Genomic DNA, 26,853 nt, shown 5'->3' with positions numbered 1-26,853 from the left:
GGGTCTTATATTTAGGCCAAGTAAGACTAAAAATAATTTAGGGTCAATTTAGGCCGTAGCACATATTTACATTTAAAAATGCATATTGAAGCTATAGGAAATAAAAATTTGTGTCTTTTCTATCATTTCTATACTCAGGTGACATGATACAATAAATCTGAGCACAAAAAGGCTCTAACATTCAACTTTTTAGCAGACAGTATGGTCTGATACAAAGATTTTTCACTTTTTAGTGAAAAACTTGCATGCAATTTTAGTCTCAACAGGCTTATAATTGAACCACATGCTATCCTACAGAAGTAAAGAAAGATATTATGTGAAATGAAACAGGTACAAAAGACATTGTTAAGTGCTTTTTATACAAATTTAGTGAGGTCTTTATTATGGACTTCAACTTTTATGTGCCATGCTCCTCACATTTAACTTGATCCAAACAGGGCGTTAGACGAGGGTCATTTATACAACACATTTCATACATATTGTCTGAGATAATCTTCTATTCTGTAGATTCAGAGTTCACAAATGAGTAATAAAACTGGATTAAAGCATAGAAACACAAAAATTGACACATGAAAACATGTCAGATAGAAAGTCAGAATGCCACTTATGCATCAAAATTGAAAAAGCTATAAAATGCTTATTTTGACCATATAATGCCAAAATTGGTAATTTTTGCAGAAATTCTATCAAATAAAAGTTTAAATCCTTTAGTTTTATGCTATTTGACAAATTGACACCATCAAATCATTCAGGGAAGTTGCCAAAGTACAGATTCTATATTTCCTGATTTCACCTCTTAGGTCCGAGTACACAGTTATTTCGTAGTGCATTTCTTTTAGACAATAAATGAAAATTAAAAAAATCCCACCTGCGCTTTCTCAATAATATTTTTACAGTGTGTTATACTACTTTTGGGACAAATTATATCAAAATTATAGAAAACTTCATCAGCTCTAACTCAAAATATGGACAATTTTATGTTAAGGGGGTCTTGAAATCTTTTGACAGCTTCCAAAGTGATAATTTTTTACCTTTTTAAGCTGGACCTAATCACTACTTTACATTAATATTTATGACCCAAATTTTTTTTCGGTGTCATTCCAACCCCCAACTTGCTATATGAGGCATAAAACATGGAAAAATAAATTTGGAAGGGTATAACAAAAATTGGCAAGTAACACACTGTCCACACTAAGGACTATATTCGTGGACAATGAAAATCAAAGGACGATAACTGTGTACTCGGACCTAATCACCTCAAGACAATACAACATTTCTTTATACATAATTTAAAAGCAGTGTAAGGGAGGTAATTCAAACACAACATTGTACTTAAGTACATATAATTGTTTTTTCTCACTTTTTTGCCCCTAATTCCTACAGTTTGAGAAATAACCCCCTAAAGCCAATCCTTACCATCCCTTTGTGGTATGGAAACTTGTGGTATAATTTCAGAGCGATCCATACACTGTCACACAAGTTATTGTCTGGAAACTAGAATAAAGGGCTGCGCTTAGGCGCATGATACGCCCGTTGCTCTTTTAACTTGTCTTTTATGCTTTAAATGAATTTATATGATCAACTAGAAATAGTGTGAGCCCTGTCAAATACAAATAATAAATAAAAATGCACAAAAAAATTGGCACTATTAAGGCTACCTCAAATTTAACTAAGTTTGTTTTCTTAATTTTTCATCCATACATAAAATTTTGTAAAAGTGTTAGTTATAGTCCCAAAATTGGAAAAATCCCCCCTTTTTTAAGCATAAAAATTCATAACACGGAAATGTAAAATCTGAAATTTATAAAAATTGAAAGGGAGCTTACATTAATAGATATAAACAATTCACCAAAGTTTCATGGACATTGGTGAAAGCCTTTTTGAGTTATTGTCCGAAGTGTTAAAAATCACCCTTTTTTTTATGAATAAAGCCCCATAAATCCAAAACTTAAAATCTGAAATTTATAAAAATTGAAAGGGAGCTTACATCAATAGATATAAACAATTCACCAAAGTTTCATGGACATTGGTGAAAGCCTTTTTGGGTTATTGTCCTAAGTGTTAAAAATCATCCTTTTTTTATGAATAAAGCCCCATAAATCCAAAACTTAAAATCTGAAATTTATAAAAATTGAAAGGGAGCTTACATCAATAGATATAAACAATTCACCAAAGTTTCATGGACATTGGTGAAAGCCTTTTTGAGTAATTGTCCGAAGTGTTGAAAATCCCCCCTTTTTTATGAATAAAGCCCCATAAATCCAAAACTTAAAATCTGAAATTAAAAAAAAACGAAAGGGAGCTTACGTCAATAGATATAAACAATTCACCAAAGTTTCATGGACATTAGTGAAAGCCTTTTTGAGTTATTGTCCGAAGTGTTGAAAATTCCCCCTTTTTTTATGAATAAAGCCCCATAAATCAAAAACTTAAAATCTGAAATTAAAAAAAAACAAAAGGGAGCTTACGTCAATAGATATTAACAATTCACTTAAGTTTCATGGAAATTGATGAAGGTGTTTTTGAGTTATTGTCCGAAGTGTGGACGACGGACGGACAGACGGACGGACGGACGGACGGACAGACGGACGGACGGACAACGGTATACCATAATACGTCCCGTCCCGGGCGTATAAAAATGCTTACCCGGTATATGGGCCCCTAATTCCTAAAACTGCTTGGACCATAACCCCCAAAATCAATCCCAACCTTTCTTTTGTGGTTAGATCCGGAAACCAAATGTCTTTGGACGACGATGACGTGATACCAATATCCGACCCCAAATGTTTTTGCAGTCGTATAAAAACAAGTTTACTTTTAAAAGTTACATAGATACACTCAAAATCCAGAATACTAGTATCTAGGGTTATGAATATTATAATTATGTCAAACGATTCATAAAGAAAGAAAAAAAAAGATCCAACAAGTGAAACTGCGAGCTACTGCTCACTGATGATACCCCCGCCGCAAGTGGATAATATTAATAGTGTAAAAATATGCAAGTGTTCGGTAAACAGGAAGTTGTCGAGTGATGAATCTGAAAACGCATCACACGGTATAGCTGACTTATATAAATCCTGAAACCAAATTTCAGAAATCCTTGTATTGTAGTTTCTGAGAAAAATGTGACGAAAATTTTCAACTTGGCTATCATGTGTAAAATCATACAAGTGTTCGGTAAACAGGAAGTTGTCGAGTGATGAATCTGAAAACGCATCACACGGTATAGCTGACTTGTATAAATCCTGAAACCAAATTTCAGAAATTCTTGTATTGTAGTTGCTGAGAAAAATGTGACGAAAATTTTCAACTTGGCTATCATGTGTAAAATCATACAAGTGTTCGGTAAACAGGAAGTTGTCAAGTGATGAATCTGAAAACGCATCACACGGTATGGCTAACATATATAAATGTTGATACCAAATTACAGAAAGGGTGGATGTGTAGTTCCTGAGAAAAATGTGACGAAAATTTTCAACTTGGCTATCATGTGTAAAATCATACAAGTGTTCGGTAAACAGGAAGTTGTCAAGTGATGAATCTGAAAACGCATCACACGGTATGGCTAACATATATAAATGTTGATACCAAATTACAGAAAGGATGGATGTGTAGTTCCTGAGAAAAATGTGACGAAAGTTTCATGGGACGGACTGACTGACGGACTGACTGATGGACGGACTGACGGACGGACGGACTGACAGACAGAGGTAAAACAGTATAAAACAGTATACCCCCCCTTTTTTAAAGCGGGGGTATAAATATATATACTTGTCATGCCCTTTCAGAATACTGTCAACATATTACCTAAACCTTATCAATGTTTAAAATTGTTGTACATGTACATGTATGTATTTACGCCAATATACACCAAAAACAAGACTTTTACATTATATTATTCAATGGACAAGATTTTAAATGCTTGATCAAAATACTATATGTATAAGCACATAATTAGAAATTTGCAGATGATAGGTATTCATTCATGGAAGAATAGAAAATAAATGCAGAATGTATCCCAATGGACACAGATGATGCCCCCGCTTGCATACAACATTATGAAGGGACATAACTCAAGAACAATAAAAGTGACGCTACCCAAATTTGTACTTGATCTGAGTTTTGTGGTAATAAGTATTGAGTATAGGTTTCATAATGTCTGGTTGCGGCAAACTTAAGTTACAGAACATAAATTAAAATTTTGCAATTTTTTTATTTATAAAGGGACATAACTCAATAATGGTTATAGTGATGCCACTAAAATTCACCTTGATCTGTGTTTTTAGGTAATAAACATTGTGTATAAGTTTCATAACATTTGGTTGAGGCAAACTTAAGTTAGAGAACAGAAACTAAAAATTTTGCATTTTTTTTTTCATTTATAAAGGGGCATAACTCGAGAATGGTTAAAGTGACCTAACCAAAATTCATACTTGATCTGTATTTTGTGGTTATAAGCATTGTGTATAAGTTTTATAAGATTTGGTTGAGGCAAACTCAAGTAAGAGAATGGATACCAATTTTGGGATGACATACATACGTACAGACGGACAAGAGTAAAACTTAATGCCCCCTCCACTACGGCGGGGGCATAAAAAGAGATATATTTCATAATCCAAACGTAAAAACTATGTCTCCAAAATAAGTCTGTGGATTATAAGTTGTCCTTTATTTGATACCAGATTTTTATTTTCTAAACTTATTTCCCTACCATATGTAATGGACTATTGGGTATAAATCTCCACCATTGTAGTTTATAAACATAGACAGGTAATGTTGAATGTTCTGCAGCAACCAGCAACTGACAGGAATACGATACCACAAACTGACCACATTTGGTGAATCCAAGAAAAACAAGTCTGTAAGATGCACATCAATATTATTTAATTGTTATAAAGCTTTTAAGGTTTATCTAAATATAATGATCCAAGTTTTTTTTATAAATTAACTGTAAATCTTTTGCTTTTTTAAAATACCTTATCCACATAAATTGTGTCTGTGAATAACATATAGGTTAACTTCAGGATGGTAGCTAGTTATTTTCAATCATTAATTTTTTTTTGAATCGATATACTATTGCATATACTTTTAAAATACTTTATTATAGTACAAAGTGTAGAAATTGAGCACATACCCTTCTTCAAGAAGATCTTGCGGAACTAATGCACAAAGACGATAACACATGCGTCGAGGAATGCTGTTGAACAGTCTTGCTGATGTTGATTTTCTGTGTTTCTTCAATGAACCAGCAGTCTATAAAAAAAGGAAACTTTTTTGAAATAACACAACATTATATACAATAGTTATATGTACAGTCAACCATGTCAACTGTTGTCATCTCAAAACCAAAGTGATACCATTTTGAATTAATTAAAAGGGAGATGATTAGAAATGAATTAAGGGGAGATCACTAGAATTTGCCCAAGAGAAAACCAGTATTGTGTATCCCTTTTATCTGACCATACATTGTATTTTTGGATACAGTGATCTGGAAGGTTTTTTTTACTATGGGCCCAGGGCCCCTCAAAAATGAATTCAATGGGCTATTTTAAAAAATAATGGGCCATGTTGTCAAATGAGTGGGCCCTTTGAATTGACTTCTGTAAAAAAAAAAAAAAGTATCAGTATATTTTGGCAAAGAGGTGTTGGTACTTACTGGATATTGTTCCTGTGATTTTGTAATTTCAATTTCAATGAATATACGATAACTTCTTCCAACCCCAACAATAATTAAGGTTTATGTACCCTTCTGTAGCCATTTTTGTACGAATTTTTCAAACCTCAATTGTATCAAAACTAAAGATATAATAAATAATAGAGATAGGCCATTTAGTAAATGTTCCAAGGGGAAACTTGATGCAAAGCATTATTTTTTACTGTTTCATTGCATTTGATAGAAAAAGAGGACTTTGTGGCAAATAAATCAAGATTTTTATAGAAAATCCACAGCCTTTAATACAGAGATTTTTGTTATAAAATTTGAAACATAAATTACTCACTTGATTTTCTATGATGTGCTAGTGTTTATTTTTTACAAATGTTCTAAGTAACCTGTAAATTCAAAAACACCTCGTGCTGGGTCACTTAAGTCGAGCACACCCTAAAAGGTGTACTTGATTTTGGCCATATTTATACTTGTCTTAACTTGTTTTTTTTTTTACATTAAATTTGGGTCTTCGTCGATACCATACTTATTCCAGACGTTCCGTATCAGAGGACATTTCAGACATTTCCTCTGCACTTCTTGTATTATTAAAACGTCATCACGGTGACAAGAATAACAGTATAGAGTACCATTAATTCATAGAACAAAACAACAAATAGCTGAAGTCATGTTTACAAAATGTCAAAACGAGCCAAAGACCAAAAAATGACAAGGACAATAAAGCGTCTTTTATGGAGACAAAAACTATATTCCTAAAAAGTCTTTGGGGTTCTTTAATCGAAATAATAACAAGCTAAACTATATGAGATTATTATTACAATTAGATCTCGTCTGTACTAGCCAAATTTCACAAATGTAAAGTTGTTTACAAAAAATAAAGAACCTTAGTGAGCACGCTCACATACCCCATGTCCCCACATTGTCATTGGAGAAATTAAATAAGTATAAGAAAAAAAATTGTATAAGAAAAAATATTGAATAATAATTTCCTGTCAATATACATAGTATGTCCTTATTATCTACAAAATTTCATGAAATTCTGTTGTGTGTTTTCAGAGGAGTTGAGATGACAAACTTTTGCAGAAGTACATTGAAGCAAATAAGTTCAAAGGGGCATAACTCCTAGAAAAAAAATTGAACCGTAATTTCCTGTCGATATGCACATCTACATAGTATGTCGTTTCGTGAAATTCTGTTGTGTGGTTTGAGAGGAAATGCGATGACAAACTGTTGCAGTAGTACATTAAAGTAAATAAGTTCAAAGGGGCGTAACTCCTAGAAAAAAAATTGAATCACAATTTCCCGTCGATATGCACAACTACATAGTATGTCCTTATTATCTGAAAAGGTTTCGTGAAATTCTGTTGTGTGGTTTGAGAGGAGTTGCGATGACAAACTGTTGCAGTAGTACATTAAAGTAAATAAGTTCAAAGGGGCGTAACTCCTAGAAAAAAAATTGAATCGCAATTTCCTGTCGATATGCACAACTACATAGTATGTCCTTATTATCTGAAAAGGTTTCGTGAAATTCTGTTGTGTGGTTTGAGAGGAGTTGCGATGACAAACTGTTGCAGTAGTACATTAAAGTAAATAAGTTCAAAGGGGCGTAACTCCTAGAAAAAAAATTGAATCGCAATTTCCCGTCGATATGCACAACTACATAGTATGTCCTTATTATCTGAAAAGGTTTCGTGAAATTCTGTTGTGTGGTTTGAGAGGAGTTGCGATGACAAGAAACAGGACTGACGGACGGACGGACGGGTCAAAAACATTATACCCTCCATATATATCATGAATGATGCTTAATTACGTTTTTCGGGTTATCAGTTAGACCGCATGGTTCTATTATTACAATAGGAAAACACCCGAGATGTTACATCGCATGGTTCTATTATCATAGGGAAACACCCGAGAGGTCCCAAAAATATATAGGTGCTCCTATTATTGGAGGAACATTACACAGTTGTGTACATACACATGGCGCACGGAATACGATCGGAAATTTATTTGACGATATCTAAACGTTTCGAAACGAAGTGAAAAATATTGTGCGCCACGTGGGCGCTTACATTTGTCACTGTATGCGCCATTTATTGTCAATATGTGCTATAGGCGCAGGGCGCACGTCGTTCACGATCACTGGGATATTGTTCCAAATAGCCTTTTTCATTTGAGGTAAAGAACCACTAATTCCAGCCTGGTTCAATATCCACAGTTAGGATTGTTAGTTTTGCAATATGGCCCCTGTGGATTTTTTTGTAAAACAAATTGAAATGGTAAAAGTAATTGAAAATTAGTAAAACCAAATAATGTTGCTACATGTATGTAAGTGGTTGTAATGAAAAGATATATCCATGGATACTGAACTTAAGCATTATTGTTTTAACTTTTTTTTAATGATTTGGAATTGTCTGAAGAACAGGATTCTAAAACTGTATACATGTTTGGGTATCAATGTAAAAGTGGCTTTATCCATTTCAAAATGCATGTTCATGTTCCTGGACTTTAAGATGCAATTTCACCTTCAGATGCTAACTGTGGAGGGCTACCTCAGGCAAATTACCTCAAAACTTATCAACCATTATGCAGGAGAGACTAGTTAAAAATAATATTGGTGTCACCAAAATAGAAAGTTGAAAATCCTTTCCTCACTATTTTTATCTTATCAAATCAGATTCAATAATTACTCCATACAGGATTTCAGGAATTTGAACTGATTTTTTACATGTTTTAAAAATAGAAAGAATACCTGAGTGAACCGGTATCATGTACTAAAGGCAATTCCTGTACTTTCAATATCAATTTCTCAGTACTGGGGGGTATTGTACAATGTACATTGTTCATGCCAAAGGTGCAGAAGGTGTAAAATTAATCTAAGTTGTATTAAATCTTTCAGATGCTCCCTCTCAAAATCTGCTGTTTTGTTTTTATTAACATGGACAATAGAAGGACAATAGATATCTACACAACAATAGGTAAAACAGTTGGGACCATAACCCCAAAACTCAATCCCAACCTTCTTTTAAAGATTATAAACCTGGTGTTACAATTTTATTGATTTCTATTTACTTATACTGAAGTTATTATCCAGAAACCATCTTTGGACGGCGCTGACGACAACGACGACGTGATTCCAATATACGACCAAAATTATTTTAATTTTTGAGGTCGTATAAAAACAACTCAAGATTGGTTTATTTATTTCCTTCAAATTAAATTAAGGTTCATCAAAACAAATGGACAAATATGGCCGTATTTTCACCTCAAAGACTAGTCTGTGTACAGACTTACCTGTGCAGTTTGGAATGTTTTAAGGCCTGGCATCCACTAGATATATAAAAGTTAAATTTATTTTGCATATCATAAAGATAAAATCGTTTTTGGATTTTGATGGGCATTTTTTTTCCTTCCTGCAGGTGTAAAAATAAACACCTGAATTGCATTTGATACTGTCCACTCAGTTACTACCTTTAACTCACCTATAGATGTGTAGATATCTATTGTCCATGCCAATCAAGGACAATCAATCTCAACGTTGTATCCCAACTTAGTTTATTTTTACACCTTTTGCAGGAACGAAAAAAAATGCCCATCAAAATCCAAAAACGATTATATCTTAAATTTAACTTTTATATATCTAGTGAATGCCAGGCCTTAAAACTTTCCAAACTGCACAGGTAAGTCTGTACACAGAGCAGTTTTTGAGGTGAAAATACGGCCATATTTGTCCATTTGTTATGATGAACCTTTAAGTTATGCCCTTAAGATGCACAATAGTCAAAAAGTTTGTTTTGATGTTGCCTATGTGAGCAAGTCACTTATGATTCCGGAATTTATTCATGTGTAACCGGTAATTTTCTATTTTTATTGTAACCGGAACCACCGTTTTGATGACGTATTAATATGCACTTATGATAACGCTGGAATGAATGAAAGAAACGTCTTAAAATAAGCCTTTTTATACCATCTACAGGTAAATTATTATTGTATTAATTATTTCCTGGCCTTTATATTATTATAAATTGCTTTTATTGTTTGTGTAAAGTCTTCAACACATATATAAACATGATAAACACATCAAAACAAACAATATTCATACGGCAAACCATTGCCGACGTATTTCCATATTTTTGTATCATTATCGGTGTATACAGCAGCACTATGAATTAATAATACTGACAAACATATCATATTATATCTTCTGTAATTATGTGACACATAATTTATGTCACGTAGAATACTATAATTTAGGTTAGTTGTTTTTGTTGCATAAACATTGTATTTTTCATTGTTAAATAATTGTTTTGGTATATTAATCACATGCATCTATAATGATGGAACAATAACCATCCGTGTTCACTTCTGTAAAGTTTAATTAACATTTATTTTGTACACAAACGAGAGCTATTTGCTATAAAAACTATGGAAAGCCTGTTTAACATTAATGTGTCTTGTTATGGAACGCAGGTTTAACAATATTTTGTAATTCAATTTAAATGAGTGTTTTGATTAAGTAAACTTCATTTTGAATATGAAAGAGAGTTAATGAAATGATTTAAGCAATATTTACTGCATATAAACCATACTTTGTCATATTAAATGTATACAAGAGTTATTGGTATTAATACTGAGTAATATTGGCTAAGGCAAGCAAATTATTGTAACTATGTATTTTGCTGATATCATTTACATTATAGTGTACATTATAACTGAAGTTGTGTTCTACATGTAGACAATTGTATTATAAAAACCTTCTTTTTGTGTATTTGCAGGACTACCTGCCACCTTTGTTAACTAGTAAAACAATAAAGATCTTATCATCAAATATGTCACTTTCTATCAGCCTCACTATACACCTGGCTACATTTGGCGTCGTCGACAGGATTAATGTGACAACTTTTTACTGAAGGTGGTAGACGGAGAACAACATTCAAGATGGCCGACGGAGATGTCAATGCTTTGAAAAAGGAACTAGATGATGTTAAGCTGAGATTAGCTAAGGTAATAGCATGTAAAGAAACAGTAGAACCGAAGGTTGTTTTTACACCAAGAGAAAGGAAAATAGAGAAATTCTCAGGTAGGAAAGAGGACTCGCAAACATTAGAGGAGTTTATCGAAGATGTTGAATTGACAATAAAGAGTAGGCCCACCCCAGAGGAAGAAAAGGTTAACTTTATAATTAGTCTCCTAGAAGGTCCAGCTAAAGAAGAGATAAGGTACCGACCACTCTCTGAAAAGAAAACAACAAAAAGTGTGTTGAGTATACTGAGGGAAGTATTTGGTGAAAGGGGAACAATATCAGAACTATTGTCAGATTTTTACATTTGCAGACAAACAGAAAACCAGACACTGCAAGAATTTTCACATATCCTCATGTGTAAACTAGACAAGATATGCAAGCGAGACAACAAATGCATAACAGATAGAAACATTGTCTTGCGCAACCAGTTTGCTGAGAATGTAAGACCAACATGGCTCAAAAGAGAATTAAAGAAACGCATAAGAGGTACAAACACTATTTCATTTAATGATATTCGGGAGGAAGCAACTTTGCTCATGGAGGACGGCGATGTACAAGAAACTAGCCAACAACAAGACAACAGGACAGACGACTTTGAAGTCCCCATTTTCGCTACTCAAGCCAAACCATCTGGAGCTTCCGACATAGCAAAAGTACTTGAAGATCTCAAATCGGAACTCCAAAGCATAAAATCAGAGGTAAAAACGTTAAAAGAAGAAAAACAAGGAGCATATAGAAAACCTAGAGATTGTTACTATTGTGGTAAGACTGGGCACATAAAAAGAAACTGTCGCAGCTTCATCAGAGATCAAGGTAATGCTACACATAACCAAAGAAATGAAACAAATGATTTAAACGAAAACAGTCTACGGCAGGGAGCCGGTCCGTAGGCGCTGGTACAAATGGCTCGTCCCTTGTTAAGAAATCCGTTGGAAGTAGTCCTATTGTTGACATGAAAATTGGAGATGTTGTTGTATCATGTATTTTAGATACTGGATCAATGGTTAGTACTATTTCCGAATCGTTTTTCAATAAGATGTTAAAGTCAAATTTTGAATTGCATCAAGATAAGAGTTGGCTTCGGCTTAGGGCAGCCAATGGATTAGACATTCCGTACGTTGGATATATAGAAACAGATGTATACTTACCTTTATTTGGTGAAACTATTAGGGACAGAGGAATTTTGATTTTAAAGGATTCTCCTGGAGTAAACAGGAAGGACTCGTCTGGCCTTATTGGTATGAACATAATATCTCAATGTATGGATCTTTTCAAAACTATAAACAACTCAATTAAACCAGAACATTCTGAAATTAAGGGATTTGCAAGAGTAGCCGGAAGTTCTGAAATTTGTGTACCAGCTAATTCTGTTAGTATTGTAACAGTTGTAGGACCAACACAGACAAGGTCAAAGGACAAAATTATAAACATTGAACCATTATCTAGAAATACAGAAGTTATGGTAATTGACTCTGTGTCAACTACAGAAAGAAACCGATATCCGGTGAGGATAGCAAATTTAAAATCATCTGATTTATGGCTAAAACCAAATACTAGGATTGGTGTTATAAGAGAAGTAACTTGTTTGGTAAACCAAGAGGAATCAGAAGTAGAATTTTTTAAAACCAATGATAATGAAGAAACAATAGTTTTAAAAGCTGAAATTAATGAAATCAATTCTAAACAAGACATTTCTGTGGACTTTTTAAAAGAATTAAACTGTAGCGAAACTGAAAAACAGAAAATAGTGGATTTGATCGAGAAGCATCAAGATGTGTTCATATCCGAAGAATTAGATCTAGGATACACCACTACTATGCAACATCAAATTAAGTTGTCTGATGATAAACCAGTAGCTCAGCCTTATAGACGTATACCACCAAGTCAGTACGAAGAAGTTAAAACGCATATCAAAGACCTTTTGGCGAAAAATATCATAAAAGAAAGTATTAGTCCGTATGCGGCCCCAATTGTTGTCGCAAGGAAAAAGGACCAGACTATACGCCTATGCGTTGATTACCGGAAGTTGAACCTTAAGACAGTCCGTGACGCATTTCCGCTACCACGGATAGATGAGACTTTGGATGCACTTCATGGAGCAAAATATTTTAGTACTTTGGACCTTGCCAGTGGTTTTCACCAGATTGCAATGCACCCCGATGACCAACAGAAAACTGCTTTCAGTACACCATTTGGGTTATTTGAATATACTAGAATGCCATTCGGATTGTGCAACAGTCCAGCCACATTTCAACGGTTGATGCAGCACATTTTTAATGATTCTGTCTTCCAAATTTTGCTCATATACCTAGATGATTTGATCATTTACTCTTCAACGATAGAAGAACATTTGACAAGATTAGATAAAGTGCTAACGAAGCTAAAAGAACATAACTTGAAACTAAAAGGAAAGAAATGTCATTTTTTCAAAGAACAAGTAAAATATCTAGGTTACATTATATCTTCAGATGGCATCGCAACCGATCAAGACAAAGTGGATGTTGTAAAGAAATGGCCGCAACCAGAGACTGTAAAGGACTTGCGCTCTTTTCTTGGATTTGCGAGTTATTATCGTAGATTCGTTCCGAAGTTTGCACACGTAGCTAGACCTTTATATCATCTTATCAGTGTTTGTAACAAGGAAAAGACAAAACAGAAGTCAAACAAACAAATGCAACTTTCATGGACAGAGGAATGCTCCTACGCATTTACACATCTAAAAGAGAAGCTGACAACTTCACCTATATTAGGGTTTGCAGATTATAAATCTGAATTTATTTTAGAAACTGATGCTAGTTTCAGAGGACTTGGAGCAGTTTTAATGCAAAAACAAGGAAAAGATCTCCGTGTAATAGCCTATGCTAGCCGCACACTTAGGCCTAGTGAACGAAATGATGCCAATTATAGTTCTGCTAAACTTGAACTATTAGCCGTCAAATGGGCAGTAACTGAAAAATTGAAAGACTACTTACTTGGTTCTAAGTTTGAAATTATAACAGACAACAATCCTCTGTCACATTTACAAACTAGCGGGAAACTAGCAGCAGTGGAACAACGATGGGCAGCTCAGTTAGCTCAGTTCAACTTTACAATTTCATACCGTTCTGGAAAATTAAATGGCGCCGCTGATGCTTTATCACGATTACCCAGTTACACGACAGATGTACCGACCGATTTACGTGTTATAGCATATCAGAGAACCGTAGAATCAATCGAATATGAAGTTGAGAAGAAACATGAACAGCCTAACAAGGATGGAATATTACAAGCGTTATGTAATGAAGTTAGTGCATTACCTAGATATAGTAACATTGACATGAAACTAATGCAAAATATTGACAATACGATTAAACAGTTTTTGGTATACTTCAATGAACAAAGAAAACCGTCATCAAGTGAGCGAATGAAAGAGTCACCTAAAGTAATATCTATGTTACGTCAAAAGGACAGAATGTTTCTCAAGAAAGGGATTCTTTATAGAAAAGTGATTGATCCACAACAAGGTGAAACACATCAATTCGTTGTACCAGAGGCTTTACAAAAGCAAGTGTTAGAAATGTTACATGAACAAGCAGGTCATCAAGGAATAGAAAGGACAACAAGCTTGATTCGTTCAAGATGTTACTGGACAGGAATGTTCAAAGATATCGACAATTACTGCAAGACATGCGAACGTTGTAATGTTGCAAAGATGCCATGTCCGCGCATATCAGTTCCAATGAGTCACTTGTTAGCAAGCAAACCAAATGAAATCCTAGCTATAGATTTTACTATTCTAGAACCAGCAAGTGATGGTAGAGAAAATGTATTAGTAATAACAGATGTATTTTCGAAATTTACAGCAGCAATTCCGACACGAAATCAAACTGCAGCATCTACGGCCAAAGTACTAGTTTCATCATGGTTCATGCGTTATGGAATACCCGAACGTATCCATTCGGATCAGGGGAGGAACTTCGAATCTGAACTTATTAGTGAGCTTTGCAATATTTACAACATCAAAAAGAGCAGAACTACTCCTTATCACCCACAAGGTAATGGTCAGTGTGAAAGGTTTAATCGAACATTACATGACCTCCTTCGAACACTAACACCAAAACAGAAACAACAATGGCCAAACTTTCTTCCAGAATTAATCTTTACATACAACTCAACAGTTCATGCGTCTACAGGGTTTTCTCCGTTTTATCTTATGATGGGTAGACAGCCTAGACTACCTGTTGACTCTCTTTTTGACTTTGAAGATGATGAAAATATTAGTGACAATAGACATGAGTATGTCTCTGAACATCTTAATAAAATGAAGATTGCGTATGAAAAAGCAGGGGAGCACTTAAGGAAAGAAGCTGTTTTACGAGAGAAAGCTCATAACACAAAAGCGTCCGAACATAAACTTGAAGTTGGTACTCGAGTACTTATTCGTAATAGAGTACAAGGCCGAAATAAAATTCAGGACAAGTGGAATTCTTTACAATATCAAGTGATAAAGTGCTTAGACGCTGACCGTCATGTTTATCTCATTGAACCAATTGATAAATCTGGACAACCTCGCGTCGAAAATAGAACTAATTTACAAGTGTGCAAATTCAAGTCACAAACAGACAGTGACAGTAGTTCAGACGAAGACCCTATTGCAGTTGGATACAACGGATACCGACAGCTGAGACGATCAAACAGAACTAACTTTGGTGAACACTCAAATGTTTATAATGAACCAAGATCGACTGTTTAAAATTGTATATTCATGCCTTTGAAAATTTTTGACAATCAAATATTTTTTTTATATTGTACCAATGTAAAATGTTTAATGACTTTTAAAGGGGTGAACGTTACCATTTCTAGTCAAGGTTGTTTGCTAATGCTATTTGATTAATTGTTTAATTCATTTTTAAAAGGTGCCTGTTTGAATTTTTTTATTTTCTTGACACTTTAAAATTGGACTTTTTGCTGATTTTTTCCTTTTTGTGTAAATCTGTTATTGCATTGAAGGTTTTGAAGTCAAGTTCTAGTCAAAGATAACTTGTAATTGCATTTGAAGTTAAAGATAATCACACCTTGCTAGTAAGAAATTATTTTTGTGTGTGTGTGTGTTTTATTATGATTATGAGTTGTATCATATTTTGAAATTGAGTCCTATACTGTAAAATTGTACTTTTTGTGTTATGGTTGCAGTAACGAGGACGTTACTTTTATAAGCAGGGGAGTATGTGAGCAAGTCACTTATGATTCCGGAATTTATTCATGTGTAACCGGTAATTTTCTATTTTTATTGTAACCGGAACCACCGTTTTGATGACGTATTAATATGCACTTATGATAACGCTGGAATGAATGAAAGAAACGTCTTAAAATAAGCCTTTTTATACCATCTACAGGTAAATTATTATTGTATTAATTATTTCCTGGCCTTTATATTATTATAAATTGCTTTTATTGTTTGTGTAAAGTCTTCAACACATATATAAACATGATAAACACATCAAAACAAACAATATTCATACGGCAAACCATTGCCGACGTATTTCCATATTTTTGTATCATTATCGGTGTATACAGCAGCACTATGAATTAATAATACTGACAAACATATCATATTATATCTTCTGTAATTATGTGACACATAATTTATGTCACGTAGAATACTATAATTTAGGTTAGTTGTTTTTGTTGCATAAACATTGTATTTTTCATTGTTAAATAATTGTTTTGGTATATTAATCACATGCATCTATAATGATGGAACAATAACCATCCGTGTTCACTTCTGTAAAGTTTAATTAACATTTATTTTGTACACAAACGAGAGCTATTTGCTATAAAAACTATGGAAAGCCTGTTTAACATTAATGTGTCTTGTTATGGAACGCATGTTTAACAATATTTTGTAATTCAATTTAAATGAGTGTTTTGATTAAGTAAACTTCATTTTGAATATGAAAGAGAGTTAATGAAATGATTTAAGCAATATTTACTGCATATAAACCATACTTTGTCATATTAAATGTATACAAGAGTTATTGGTATTAATACTGAGTAATATTGGCTAAGGCAAGCAAATTATTGTAACTATGTATTTTGCTGATATCATTTACATTATAGTGTACATTATAACTGAAGTTGTGTTCTACATGTAGACAATTGTATTATAAAAACCTTCTTTTTGTGTATTTGCAGGACTACCTGCCACCTTTGTTAACTAGTAAAACAATAAAGATCTTATCATCAAATATGTCACTTTCTATCAGCCTCACTATACACCTGGCTACACCTAAACATTGGAATATATGTCGATCAATCTATTATGTACCACTACAAACGACAGAATATTATTGTTTTTTTTCTTGCAATTTTATGAAATATTTTTATAGATAGACCAAAGAGGCAAAGTCTTTGTCAAAGCGAACAGGAGAACCGTCAGGCGATACGACAAATTTTAACGATAAGTAAACACATTCTACCAAAGATGTTGATACTTTTTATGTGCAAACGAATATCTTTTGCGTCTGTATTTTATAGATAAATTTATTTCTACCTCTCTTAATTGGAGTTTTTGTACAAAATTCATATCTTCTGGTTTTCATTCCTAGTCCCGCGTGGTCATGTTCCCTAAAATGTTTGTTTTGAAATATGATCTGTTAGAAGAATAGTTTTACTCCGGTAGGTTCTTGCAGAGAACCACTCAGATACGACTAACACCAAAGTAAAATGTTCAAACAAAACGAACCAAAAAGTAAATAAATATCTATACTATTAAACGAGAAGACCTCATTTTATGTGTCGCTTCTCTTCTTTCCACAATAAATTAATCATCATGCCTCTGTGTTCTTTAGGTAACATGCATAGTCGCATTTGTCATCCGTTCTTATGATTATTCAGATTGAGTTATTTCAGTTGGGAGAAAAACCACAGGCACTTGTCTCAGAATAAAAATTTCCTATATACCTTATTATAACACGTTTAATACGTATAATAAGGTGTTATAATAAGGTATATAGGAAAAAAAATTCTGAGACAAGTGCCTGTGAGAAAATCGACAAAATAGGTGTCCGGATATTGTTTCCGTTATCAGACTGACTTTTGGTCATAGATAAGACTTCCGTTTTTAAACATGCACAAGAACAACCAATCGTATGATAGATTACAAAAATGAAAAATAAATAAGCCAATCAGAGCGTTCTCCATATCATGGGTATTAGATCGCAAAAACCACAACTATTATACCTCCTTAGAGACAATTATGTTTTCGCGTTTATCCGCCTGTAAACTACGATTATACTACTATAATATACAGAGACTCACTGTATTCTCTCTACTTTTTTCTGAAAAATTTACTATCTAAGGGGTTATACCAGTTGCATATATATTGAAATAAGTAAAACATGTGGAAACAAGAATGTGTCCATAGTCAGATACGGATGCCACATCGGCACTTTCATTTACTATGTTTAGTGGACCGTGAAATGGGTAAAATCTCTAATTTGGGATTAAAATTAGAAAGATCATATCATAGGGAACATATCTACTAAGTTTCGAGTTGGTTGAACTTCAACTTCATCAAAAACTACCTCGACAAATACTTTAACCTGAAGCCGGACAGAAGGACGGACGTACGAACGAACGAACGGACGAACAGACTAGAAACCATAATTCCCATAAATGGGGCATACAAATTTATTGTTGAAAGTGGCCAAAAAGAAAGTAGGGTGGAGATTAGAGGGAGGCATGACTTATTCGGGACGTCGGGATCGGGTGTTTCTAAGCTCGGGATTTCGGGATTGATCTTTACGAGGTGCGGGAATAATTTTTTTTAAATTTCGGGATGTCGGGATATGAATTTCGTTAAAATACGCACCTCGGGATTTCATGTTTTTAAGCCCGGGATTTCGGGATCAGGGCCTCTCAGACCACCCCTCAAATGAGCCTTAGTCATTTATATGGGATCTTACCAGATAAGACAATATTACAATATAATAAATTATTTTCTGTTCTTCTATAGTCTGAGGCCTGGGAAATCCCATTCAAATTCTTTCTATAATTTGTTCACCCAGTGTGCCCTTTCTTAGACCAGTTATTATTCGAGCAACATCTTTTTTGACTGAATAAAAAAAATCAGGTTCTTCCTGGCTGCAGTTATCTCTAATGATATTCCCATTCCATAATGGGTCTTATAAAGCCGAGATAAAGTGTTTTTTTAAGGTATCTCTGTCAGTCTTATTTGTTTTTAGATATCTCATGCCATGATATTAATGCGCTTACAGGAATTAATAAACATTTATCTAAATATGAACTGCCCACTTGACATTTGCAAAAAAAAAAAGTATTCATAGGTCCAAGTGTTTAAGCTTAGAAAAAATGTCAAAGGGAATTTTATTCATATGTACAGTGATGCAATATCAGAATTGTTTTTTGTTGTTAAAAAAAAACAGATTTGATTTTGGTATCATTAAAAGTAAAATTCAAACCCCAGTTAGAAGACCAATACTTCAAGAATATAGATCCTAATCAGTTAGATAATCATACTCAGTAGCAGACATCTCATCATCAACAATACAGTATAAGCAATATAATCTAAAAAAGTTTGATCTTAAGCTCGACTATATCATTGACAAACAATAGAAATAAGAAAGTACCTAAAATAGAACCTTGAGAAACACCATCATTTACTGTTCTCCATTTCGAACGAAATATCCATTTATAACCACCCTTTGTTGCCTATCTGATAGATCACGTTTGATCCAGTTTAGAAGATTCTCTTTGTCCCATATTTTCTAGGTGTACTATAATAGTTCCTTGTGCCAAAAGCGATCAAATGTTTTTGAGATTTCACAAATCACAAATAGTACCGTATTACTTTGTTCCAGATTCTTCCATCATAGATGATTAGTCGAATCTTTCTTTCTAAAACCCGACTGATGTTTGCTCAAAATATGAAGTTATCATGTATAGAATATGTACACTAGTAGCTGCAGGTATCTCTTTGGGACGAGTTTTTCTTGATTTAAGCAATGAACTTACTTTTTTTTTACTCAGTTGTACTTTAAAGAGATTTTTTTTCAATCTAATTAAAATATAGATCTCCGATTTCGTTATACTACGTTACTACATATTATAGATCTCCGATTTCGTTATACTACGTTACTACATATGTAGTAACGTAGTATAACGAAATCGGAGATCTATATTTTAATTAGATTGATTTTTTTTTAAATCATTTTAGTGTACCTTTGATTATCACTATCAATTTCGGTTACTCTCATAATCTAAAAGATAAACAATTATCCTTCTTTGTCGTATACATGGTTATTTGTCTCATTAGCTACGCATTATTTCGTCTTTTCTTCTCTATAAGGCTTATTCTCCCAGAATAAAACGAGAACATCTATTATTTTACATTTACAGAGTGTTTAGAATAACAATTGGCCTTGGTTGTAAAATAAAGTGTTCCTATAGAAAAATAGACTACACAAAAGTGTTAAATGTGGTTGCAAAAGAGTTGTTTTGCATTGAATTGAAAAAAATATTCATAGGTGACAGTGTAATACATGTACGGTCCATGTGTTACCAAATTATAAATACTTAAAGAGAGGTTGAAAAGGCAACTTCGGTAGATTTTTACACAAGTTTTGCGTATTTTTCTTAAAAATTAATAAGACCATTCCAAACAGGACAAAAAAAATTTTTTTAAATGACCAGGAGTTACCCAATATGTAGAACATTTCTCAAACGCATTGAATTATTTTGTTAAAAGATGCGCTAATTTTGCGAAACATTGGTAGAAATTGCAAAATGTATCAAAACTATCTTCAACAGCCATCCATATTGCAAAATAACTTTTCAGTTTTATGAGATACCTGCAAAAATATTTGAAAACATTTAAAGAATATTATTTTCACTCTTTAAAAACCACTAGGTTTCATGAACTTTTTTTCTATTTTAATCCTCTCATGTTTATTTTACAATGATAGATTGACACTCAAACGAATAATGGAACTCGTTTCCAATTGATGTGCAACAGAGATGACACCGTTTCTCCTTGCCACTTACCATTTTCTATTGAAATTTTATTATTATTATTAAATAATATTTTCACGATCTTTTTAAATATTTCTGTAAGCTAAAGTCGGTTTTGAAAAGGTCATAACTATTCCCCCTCTCCATGAATTTTGAATTTGGCTGTGCCAATGTAGAATGGATTAATCCGTCGAAGAGTTCATTCTTGTGTATATACTAGAAATGTCAAATGGTTATTATATTTTCGAGAATATTAAAGAAATATCCTTTTTTTCATCGAAATTTGACTACGGAGAAGGTGCAACGACCGGTTTATAAGTGATGTGCATGGTGAAAACTATTATTTTTTTAACGAAAAAAACGGGTTTGACCGTTGAATGGGCACTTTACAGGTACCCCAAAAATACATGTAAACATGGACGTCAATGTGTTTTTTCTCTAGCAGTAAATGATTAAACGAATACACAAGAGTGGTGTTTGATGACGGGGTGTAACAACAGTAATGAAAATATAAGTATAAAAGAGAGACGAAAGATACCATAGGGATATTTAAAGTCATAAAAAAAACCACCTGACAATTCCATGGCAAAAAACGAAAAACGACCAAACGACAAACAGCAGTACTCAAAATACAACATAGAAAACTAGGGACTGAGCAACATAAACCGCACCTAAAAACTGGTGATGATCTCAGGTGTTCTGGAAGGGTATGCAGATCCTGCTCCACATGGGAAACCCGTCGTAGTAATAATTAGTCCGTGTTATTACCAACCCAGTGATCAGTTTAATTCGTAAGGTCACAACATTAGGACGAAATTGTGGTTACGACAATTGGAACAATTCACATATCCATTGTCATCTGTGAAACAGATATTCTATAATGGTCAACTAACTCGTGATGGCGTCCGTCAATTTTTTCGAAGGGATGATTTCAACTTCAGCAATAGGAACTCTTGGTTTAATAGGTTCCTTGTCAGGAACACCCCTCTATTAAGGAAATCGTGATAGGAAATGCAAGCTCTGGAATATAGTTTCAACTTGGAGATGTATACTTCATATGCAGGCGCTGTTGGAATGTTGCTACGTATTAGAAAGATCACAGTTGGGAAGCTGGAATAATCTCTTTTGTCGTAAAAGGTTGTTATATCTGTGTTATAAACCAACCATCATTGTCAATTTCTAGATCTAAGTCAAGATATGAGGCAGACTTAGAGCGTTTATAATATTTCTGGTTGATCAAAAGTTTAAATGCCTTGCTCGCAAATTTTTTTCAAACATTATAATTAAGATCGTCAGGATCCTACTTCGTCAAAATTATCTCCCAATTACGCCAGTTCATTTTCACAATCGTAGAAATGGAAGCCATTGTAGGGATGACGCGCTACCAATTTTGCTCTTGGAAACCAATAAATTTATCAACATTGCACCAGTACGATCCTTATGTGTCAGTTGCATTTTATAAGAGAAATGTATCAACTCGCTAATGAGCATCAGTTAATGAAATTCTAATTAAATATTTCGTGGAAGGGCAGACTAGATTTTTTTAGTGGTTGAAGACTATAAACCCTAGTTATCACACACAAAAAATTATAATGTTTCGAAGATATGCATTTTCATCATCCAACTTGAAAGACTGTCGTCAAGTACTTTTAGTAAAAGAATAGCTATTCGAACACACCTACTCTGTTTTTGTGATTCATTAGATAGGTATTTCACTTGACCCATATATTTCATCTTTTAGTACTGTGATTTTTATAAGTTATAAAGTCAACCTGTAGCTTTGATATATAAAAATGATAGAATCTGAAGCGAGACGGTGTATGAAATATTCTTGCTTTGTACGATATCAAGACAAAATATTCAACTCAAACACGCCCTAACATAAAAAGGTGCACTCGATTTTCTCTTTTCGATACTATTGTTACCCATTTTTTGGAATTTTTTCTTGAGTCACATAATAGAAGGGCAGACACGAAAATTACTGAACTAATAGATTGATATGTTTTCCGTCCGTGGTAATTTTTTTTTTAAAGAAATCGGAGGATATGCATTTTCTACATCCAACTTGAAAGATACCCATGTTGTCGACCTGATATCTAATTGTTCTTCTTAACTATGTACTAGATAAATTGAAAACTTATGCAAATGGTGTTTTTAAAATAAAAGACTTCGTTATTAAGAAGAAAATTGTAATTTTGTTTGTTTCTATTAACTTTTAAATTTTTTGTCACTTTAGTAAACATTACATTACACATTTATCGCCTTCTCTAACAAAGAGTTTCGATTCTTTTGTTCTATTTCAACCGGATTTCCGACTGAGATTGACACCTAAAACTATGGATAGGGAGTAACAGTCCATTTACTATATACAAAGAATATTCTTAGATTTTAATGGACAATGAATAATATTATATTGTTTCTAGTCAGACACGTAAAGGGTGTACAGGAAAAAGGATATTTAGTTATTTAAAATGCGAACCAATTTTGAAAACTAATTAATGATACTAATACAAGTTTGACAGTAAAGAAAGATTTGATGGGATGAATGACATTTGTTCTATTATATAGAACGAAAGGTTTTGTGCACACACTTGGTTTTTTTTCAATACTGGAAGACGAAACAACATTTCTTATCATCATGTTTATAAATACTTTTGTTTTTCATATTATCAATACAATTTACACGAATAAGTGAAAAAGGCGAAAGATGCCAAAGGAAAATTCAAACTCATAAATCGAACAAAAACTGATGCCGCCATGGCTAAAAAAGAAGAAATATACAATTGAACAGAATTGTTTTACATTGTCATTTCGGGTCATTGTATAGCTAACTATGCGGTATGGGCTTTGCTCATTGTTGAAGGGCGTACGGCGACCTATAGTTGTTAATTTCTGTGTCATTTGGTTTCTTGTGGAGAGTTGTCTCATTGGCAATCATACCACATCTTCTTTTTTATATTAACTCATCAGATGGATACAAATACTACAAATATATGTGGACGTGGCCGGGTACTTTTACATCCCAACAACAAAAAGACACTAAGTTCAGATCTGAGAGTACTCGCAGTTACTGACAGCTAGTTCAAAGCAACTAACAACTAATAAAAAAAATTATGCATCTAAGACTAAATTATCAATCAGTACACATCCAACATCCAATGGATTAAGCGTAAAGACGTCAATATACGTGTGTGTTTTTTTTTAGTTATTTCTTCTTTTTTGTTGGTTCATAAATTGATAAAATGCTATCCCTGGGTTTATTTGGATTGTTATAATAAAACTATATATATGTTTCATTTTTTTTTTAATGCACGCTTGTTAAAATTAAACCAGACACATGAATGAATGAGTTTTTAAAATTGTGTTAATACATGTATTTCTAATTCATAAGTTAGTAAATACATACAAATGTTTGAGTTTGTCAGTCATATTCCCTATATTAATACTAATACAGTGGCCCTGAAAGAATCGAAAACTACTGATTTTTCAAATCGTAAAAATTTAAAGAGTTTTCAAGAAAGCGATCTGAAGTTTTTTTCTTCAAGTCTTGCAGAATATATTATACAGTCATAACGTAATTAGTAACCCAAAAAAATCATATTTTAACCAATTATCATAGTAACAGTAATTATATATTTAGAATTAAAATGAGTTATTTATGCTTTACATCTTTGATACATTTCAAAATTGGTTCACCTTTAAACTTTTTTTCCCCCGCAGACCCCTTTGCACGGGTCAATCTTGATTATAGGATTAAGTAAACAACCAAAAAAGTTTGCACTAGGCATTTAAACTGTTGATCAACATGGAATATCAAAAAAGCTCTAACTTGATATGTAGTAGTCTTTATCCCAAGTTCGATGAACTTGATATTCGTTCAACTTTGTCACCAAAAATTTGAATTATTTTGTGACATTGCACCATTTACAGTTAAAGGATAATACTACTTTCTCTTCATTAGTCCTAAAATGTTCTTGTATAAAGTCATCCTTATATCAACATACTTCATAGCATATACACACATAGTACTGCTGTTGTCATTTTCCATATAGACAGATAAAAACTAAATTGAAAATCATAAGGCCTGTTGATTTATTTATGATAAGTGAAAGACACATTTTTTATTCTTGTGATGATTTTATGTGACTTCTGAAGACTTCAAATGATTATTTACTAGCTGGATGATGTTACCAATAATCATTATATCCATCATAACCGTGATCTGAAGAAAAAAACACGACATATTTAATCATTATGTTTACACATGTTTAATGTACAAGAAATAATAAAAATAAAAACAATTGAAATGAGTCTAAATACCATTTGAATTCAACAACAAAGTAAATATACATATCAGCAATAGTTGAAATGATATAGGATATTTTTTTTTAGTGGGAGCTCACTTTTGCCGTCCACTGACTGTGTATTATACTGGGCTGATATGCACACACCGCTTAAAGTTAATATATCCAATCGTAGTACTAATTTGTTGTATGGCACGCATAATATAGAAATATCCGTCCGTTCGGCACATATCTCAGCTTGAGTAGTTTAATGCAAATCACCCCTTGACAAACAAAATGGACATAGAAGAAAATGCCATACATGAAAAGCGCTGAATTCTGTAATATCGGTTAACAGACAACAAAGAGCTTAGGTACAAATAAAACAATTATAAACAAGTATACGGTGCCCAGGAAATCTCGCAGTCATTTAAGCAAGCTCAGAGTACTTAATCTACTGGTCTAAATTCATACCGTATCAAGTTTTAAGAACAATAGCGAATAAAAATGCGCAAGATTATATTAAAAAGAAGAATGTTCAGGCATATATATTATAGAATTTTTTTTTAGAAAAAATAGTGCAAAGCTATAAAATTATAAAATCATAAATATAAAAAAGTTAGAACATCCATGTGCCTGCCAGGCCAGGCACAATGTTGATTTCTCTGAATTTTTTCTCTCTTACCATTACTATCTATACATAGATTCTAATGAAACCAAATTAAGGCTCCGAAAAAAAATGGAAGAAGTAACGGAATCAAATAATTTCGCAAGTCAAATTTTATCTGCATTGTTTAATGTTCATATTTATTTATTTATCCTTTTCAGGGAGAAGGTAAAATATAACTTACCTGGTACATAGAATGGTTGACCAAATCCAGCACGAGGGAATCCACCTCCAAAGCCACGATCAAAGCCACCATTATCACGTTCAACTAACAGGACATTTTCTCTTCCTCTGTTACCACCATTAAAATTATTACCTCCTCCAAAAAAATTTCCACCTCCTAAAAGTTCACTCGCGATACCAAGACCTAGAAGGGATCCTAAGAAATTTTGTCCTGAAGTTACAGCCAAACAAGCACTGAAAACTACTGCAAGCAAGAATGTCTTCATTTTAGCTGTGTTTCTATCGCAATCTTGCTGTCAAATGGAACGGACGGTGCTATTTATATCAAGATGTGTTTTTTTTAAATAGATTATGTGTTTGGTGTGATGCATTATATCTGTCCAATAAATTTTTTAAAAGTAATTATCAATAATGTTTATGTCTGTGTTTCATCAATTAAATGATGCATGGTGGTTAATTACTCGAGAATTTTTTATGATAAATTTAAGATATTTAAGGTGGATTTATTTAGAACATCAAGTGCAGAAGAATCAACATGTTTAGTATCTCACACTATTTACCTATAGATGATGGATAGTTGTCTGATTGGCAATCATACCACATCTCCGTATTTTTTTTATATAACAAACACGTTCAATTTATACCTTTCCTATTATATATTATCAATTTCCCCCTAATATGTAGTAATTTTAGAGTTGTTCATAACTTTATTGATCAAAGTACATAAGTTTCGAACATTGGATGACCGCAAGTTCTGGTGGATGGTCACAAGCACTTGTCTAAGAAAAAAATCACATCTCTATACCTGAAAGGTACCGGTTAAGGGTCATAGATATATTTTTTTTCTGAGACAAGTTCGAGTGTGAATGATGAAAGAATTCAACATCAAAGTAATAACTATTATATTGTAGTGATATACATATTTGTTACTCAGTATACTCTGGTTTGTTGTTATGTATTAAATTCATAAATTGTATATCATTTATATATTTTTCATCCATTAGTATATCATTCTATTCTCTTA

General features: G+C 33.1%; 3 protein-coding genes across 3 annotated transcripts in view; 1 reads left to right on the top strand and 2 right to left on the bottom strand.

The window, feature by feature from the left end:
- LOC139514334 (DDB1- and CUL4-associated factor 15-like) overlaps window positions 1-17,364 on the bottom strand; it is a 32,225-nt gene extending 14,861 nt beyond the window's left edge. The window contains exons 1-3 of the mRNA XM_071303432.1: window positions 17,218-17,364; window positions 5,135-5,253; window positions 4,712-4,859 (exon numbers count right to left, since the gene is read on the bottom strand). Coding sequence (XP_071159533.1) covers window positions 4,712-4,859; window positions 5,135-5,253; window positions 17,218-17,250 — 300 coding nt within the window. The 5' untranslated portion in view covers window positions 17,251-17,364. The remainder of the gene's footprint in view (window positions 1-4,711; window positions 4,860-5,134; window positions 5,254-17,217) is intronic.
- LOC139514335 (uncharacterized) lies at window positions 10,601-11,575 on the top strand. Its single transcript, XM_071303433.1, has one exon. It carries the CDS (start codon window positions 10,601-10,603, stop codon window positions 11,573-11,575), a length of 975 nt encoding a protein of 324 aa, XP_071159534.1.
- A 7,400-nt stretch (window positions 17,365-24,764) lies between the features above and the next one.
- LOC139514878 (uncharacterized) lies at window positions 24,765-26,183 on the bottom strand. Its single transcript, XM_071304471.1, has 2 exons — window positions 25,831-26,183; window positions 24,765-24,918 (listed from the first exon to the last, which is right to left on the bottom strand). Exons 1-2 carry the CDS (start codon window positions 26,093-26,095, stop codon window positions 24,884-24,886), a joined length of 300 nt encoding a protein of 99 aa, XP_071160572.1. The 5' UTR covers window positions 26,096-26,183; the 3' UTR covers window positions 24,765-24,883.
- Window positions 26,184-26,853: the final 670 nt, after the last annotated feature.

The sequence above is a fragment of the Mytilus edulis genome, chromosome 3 (genome assembly GCF_963676685.1).
Source record: "Mytilus edulis chromosome 3, xbMytEdul2.2, whole genome shotgun sequence".
Taxonomy (NCBI): Eukaryota; Metazoa; Mollusca; class Bivalvia; order Mytilida; family Mytilidae; genus Mytilus; species Mytilus edulis.
The sequence above is the reverse complement of the archived record's forward strand: the minus strand, read 5'-3'. Positions and strand labels throughout refer to the sequence as shown.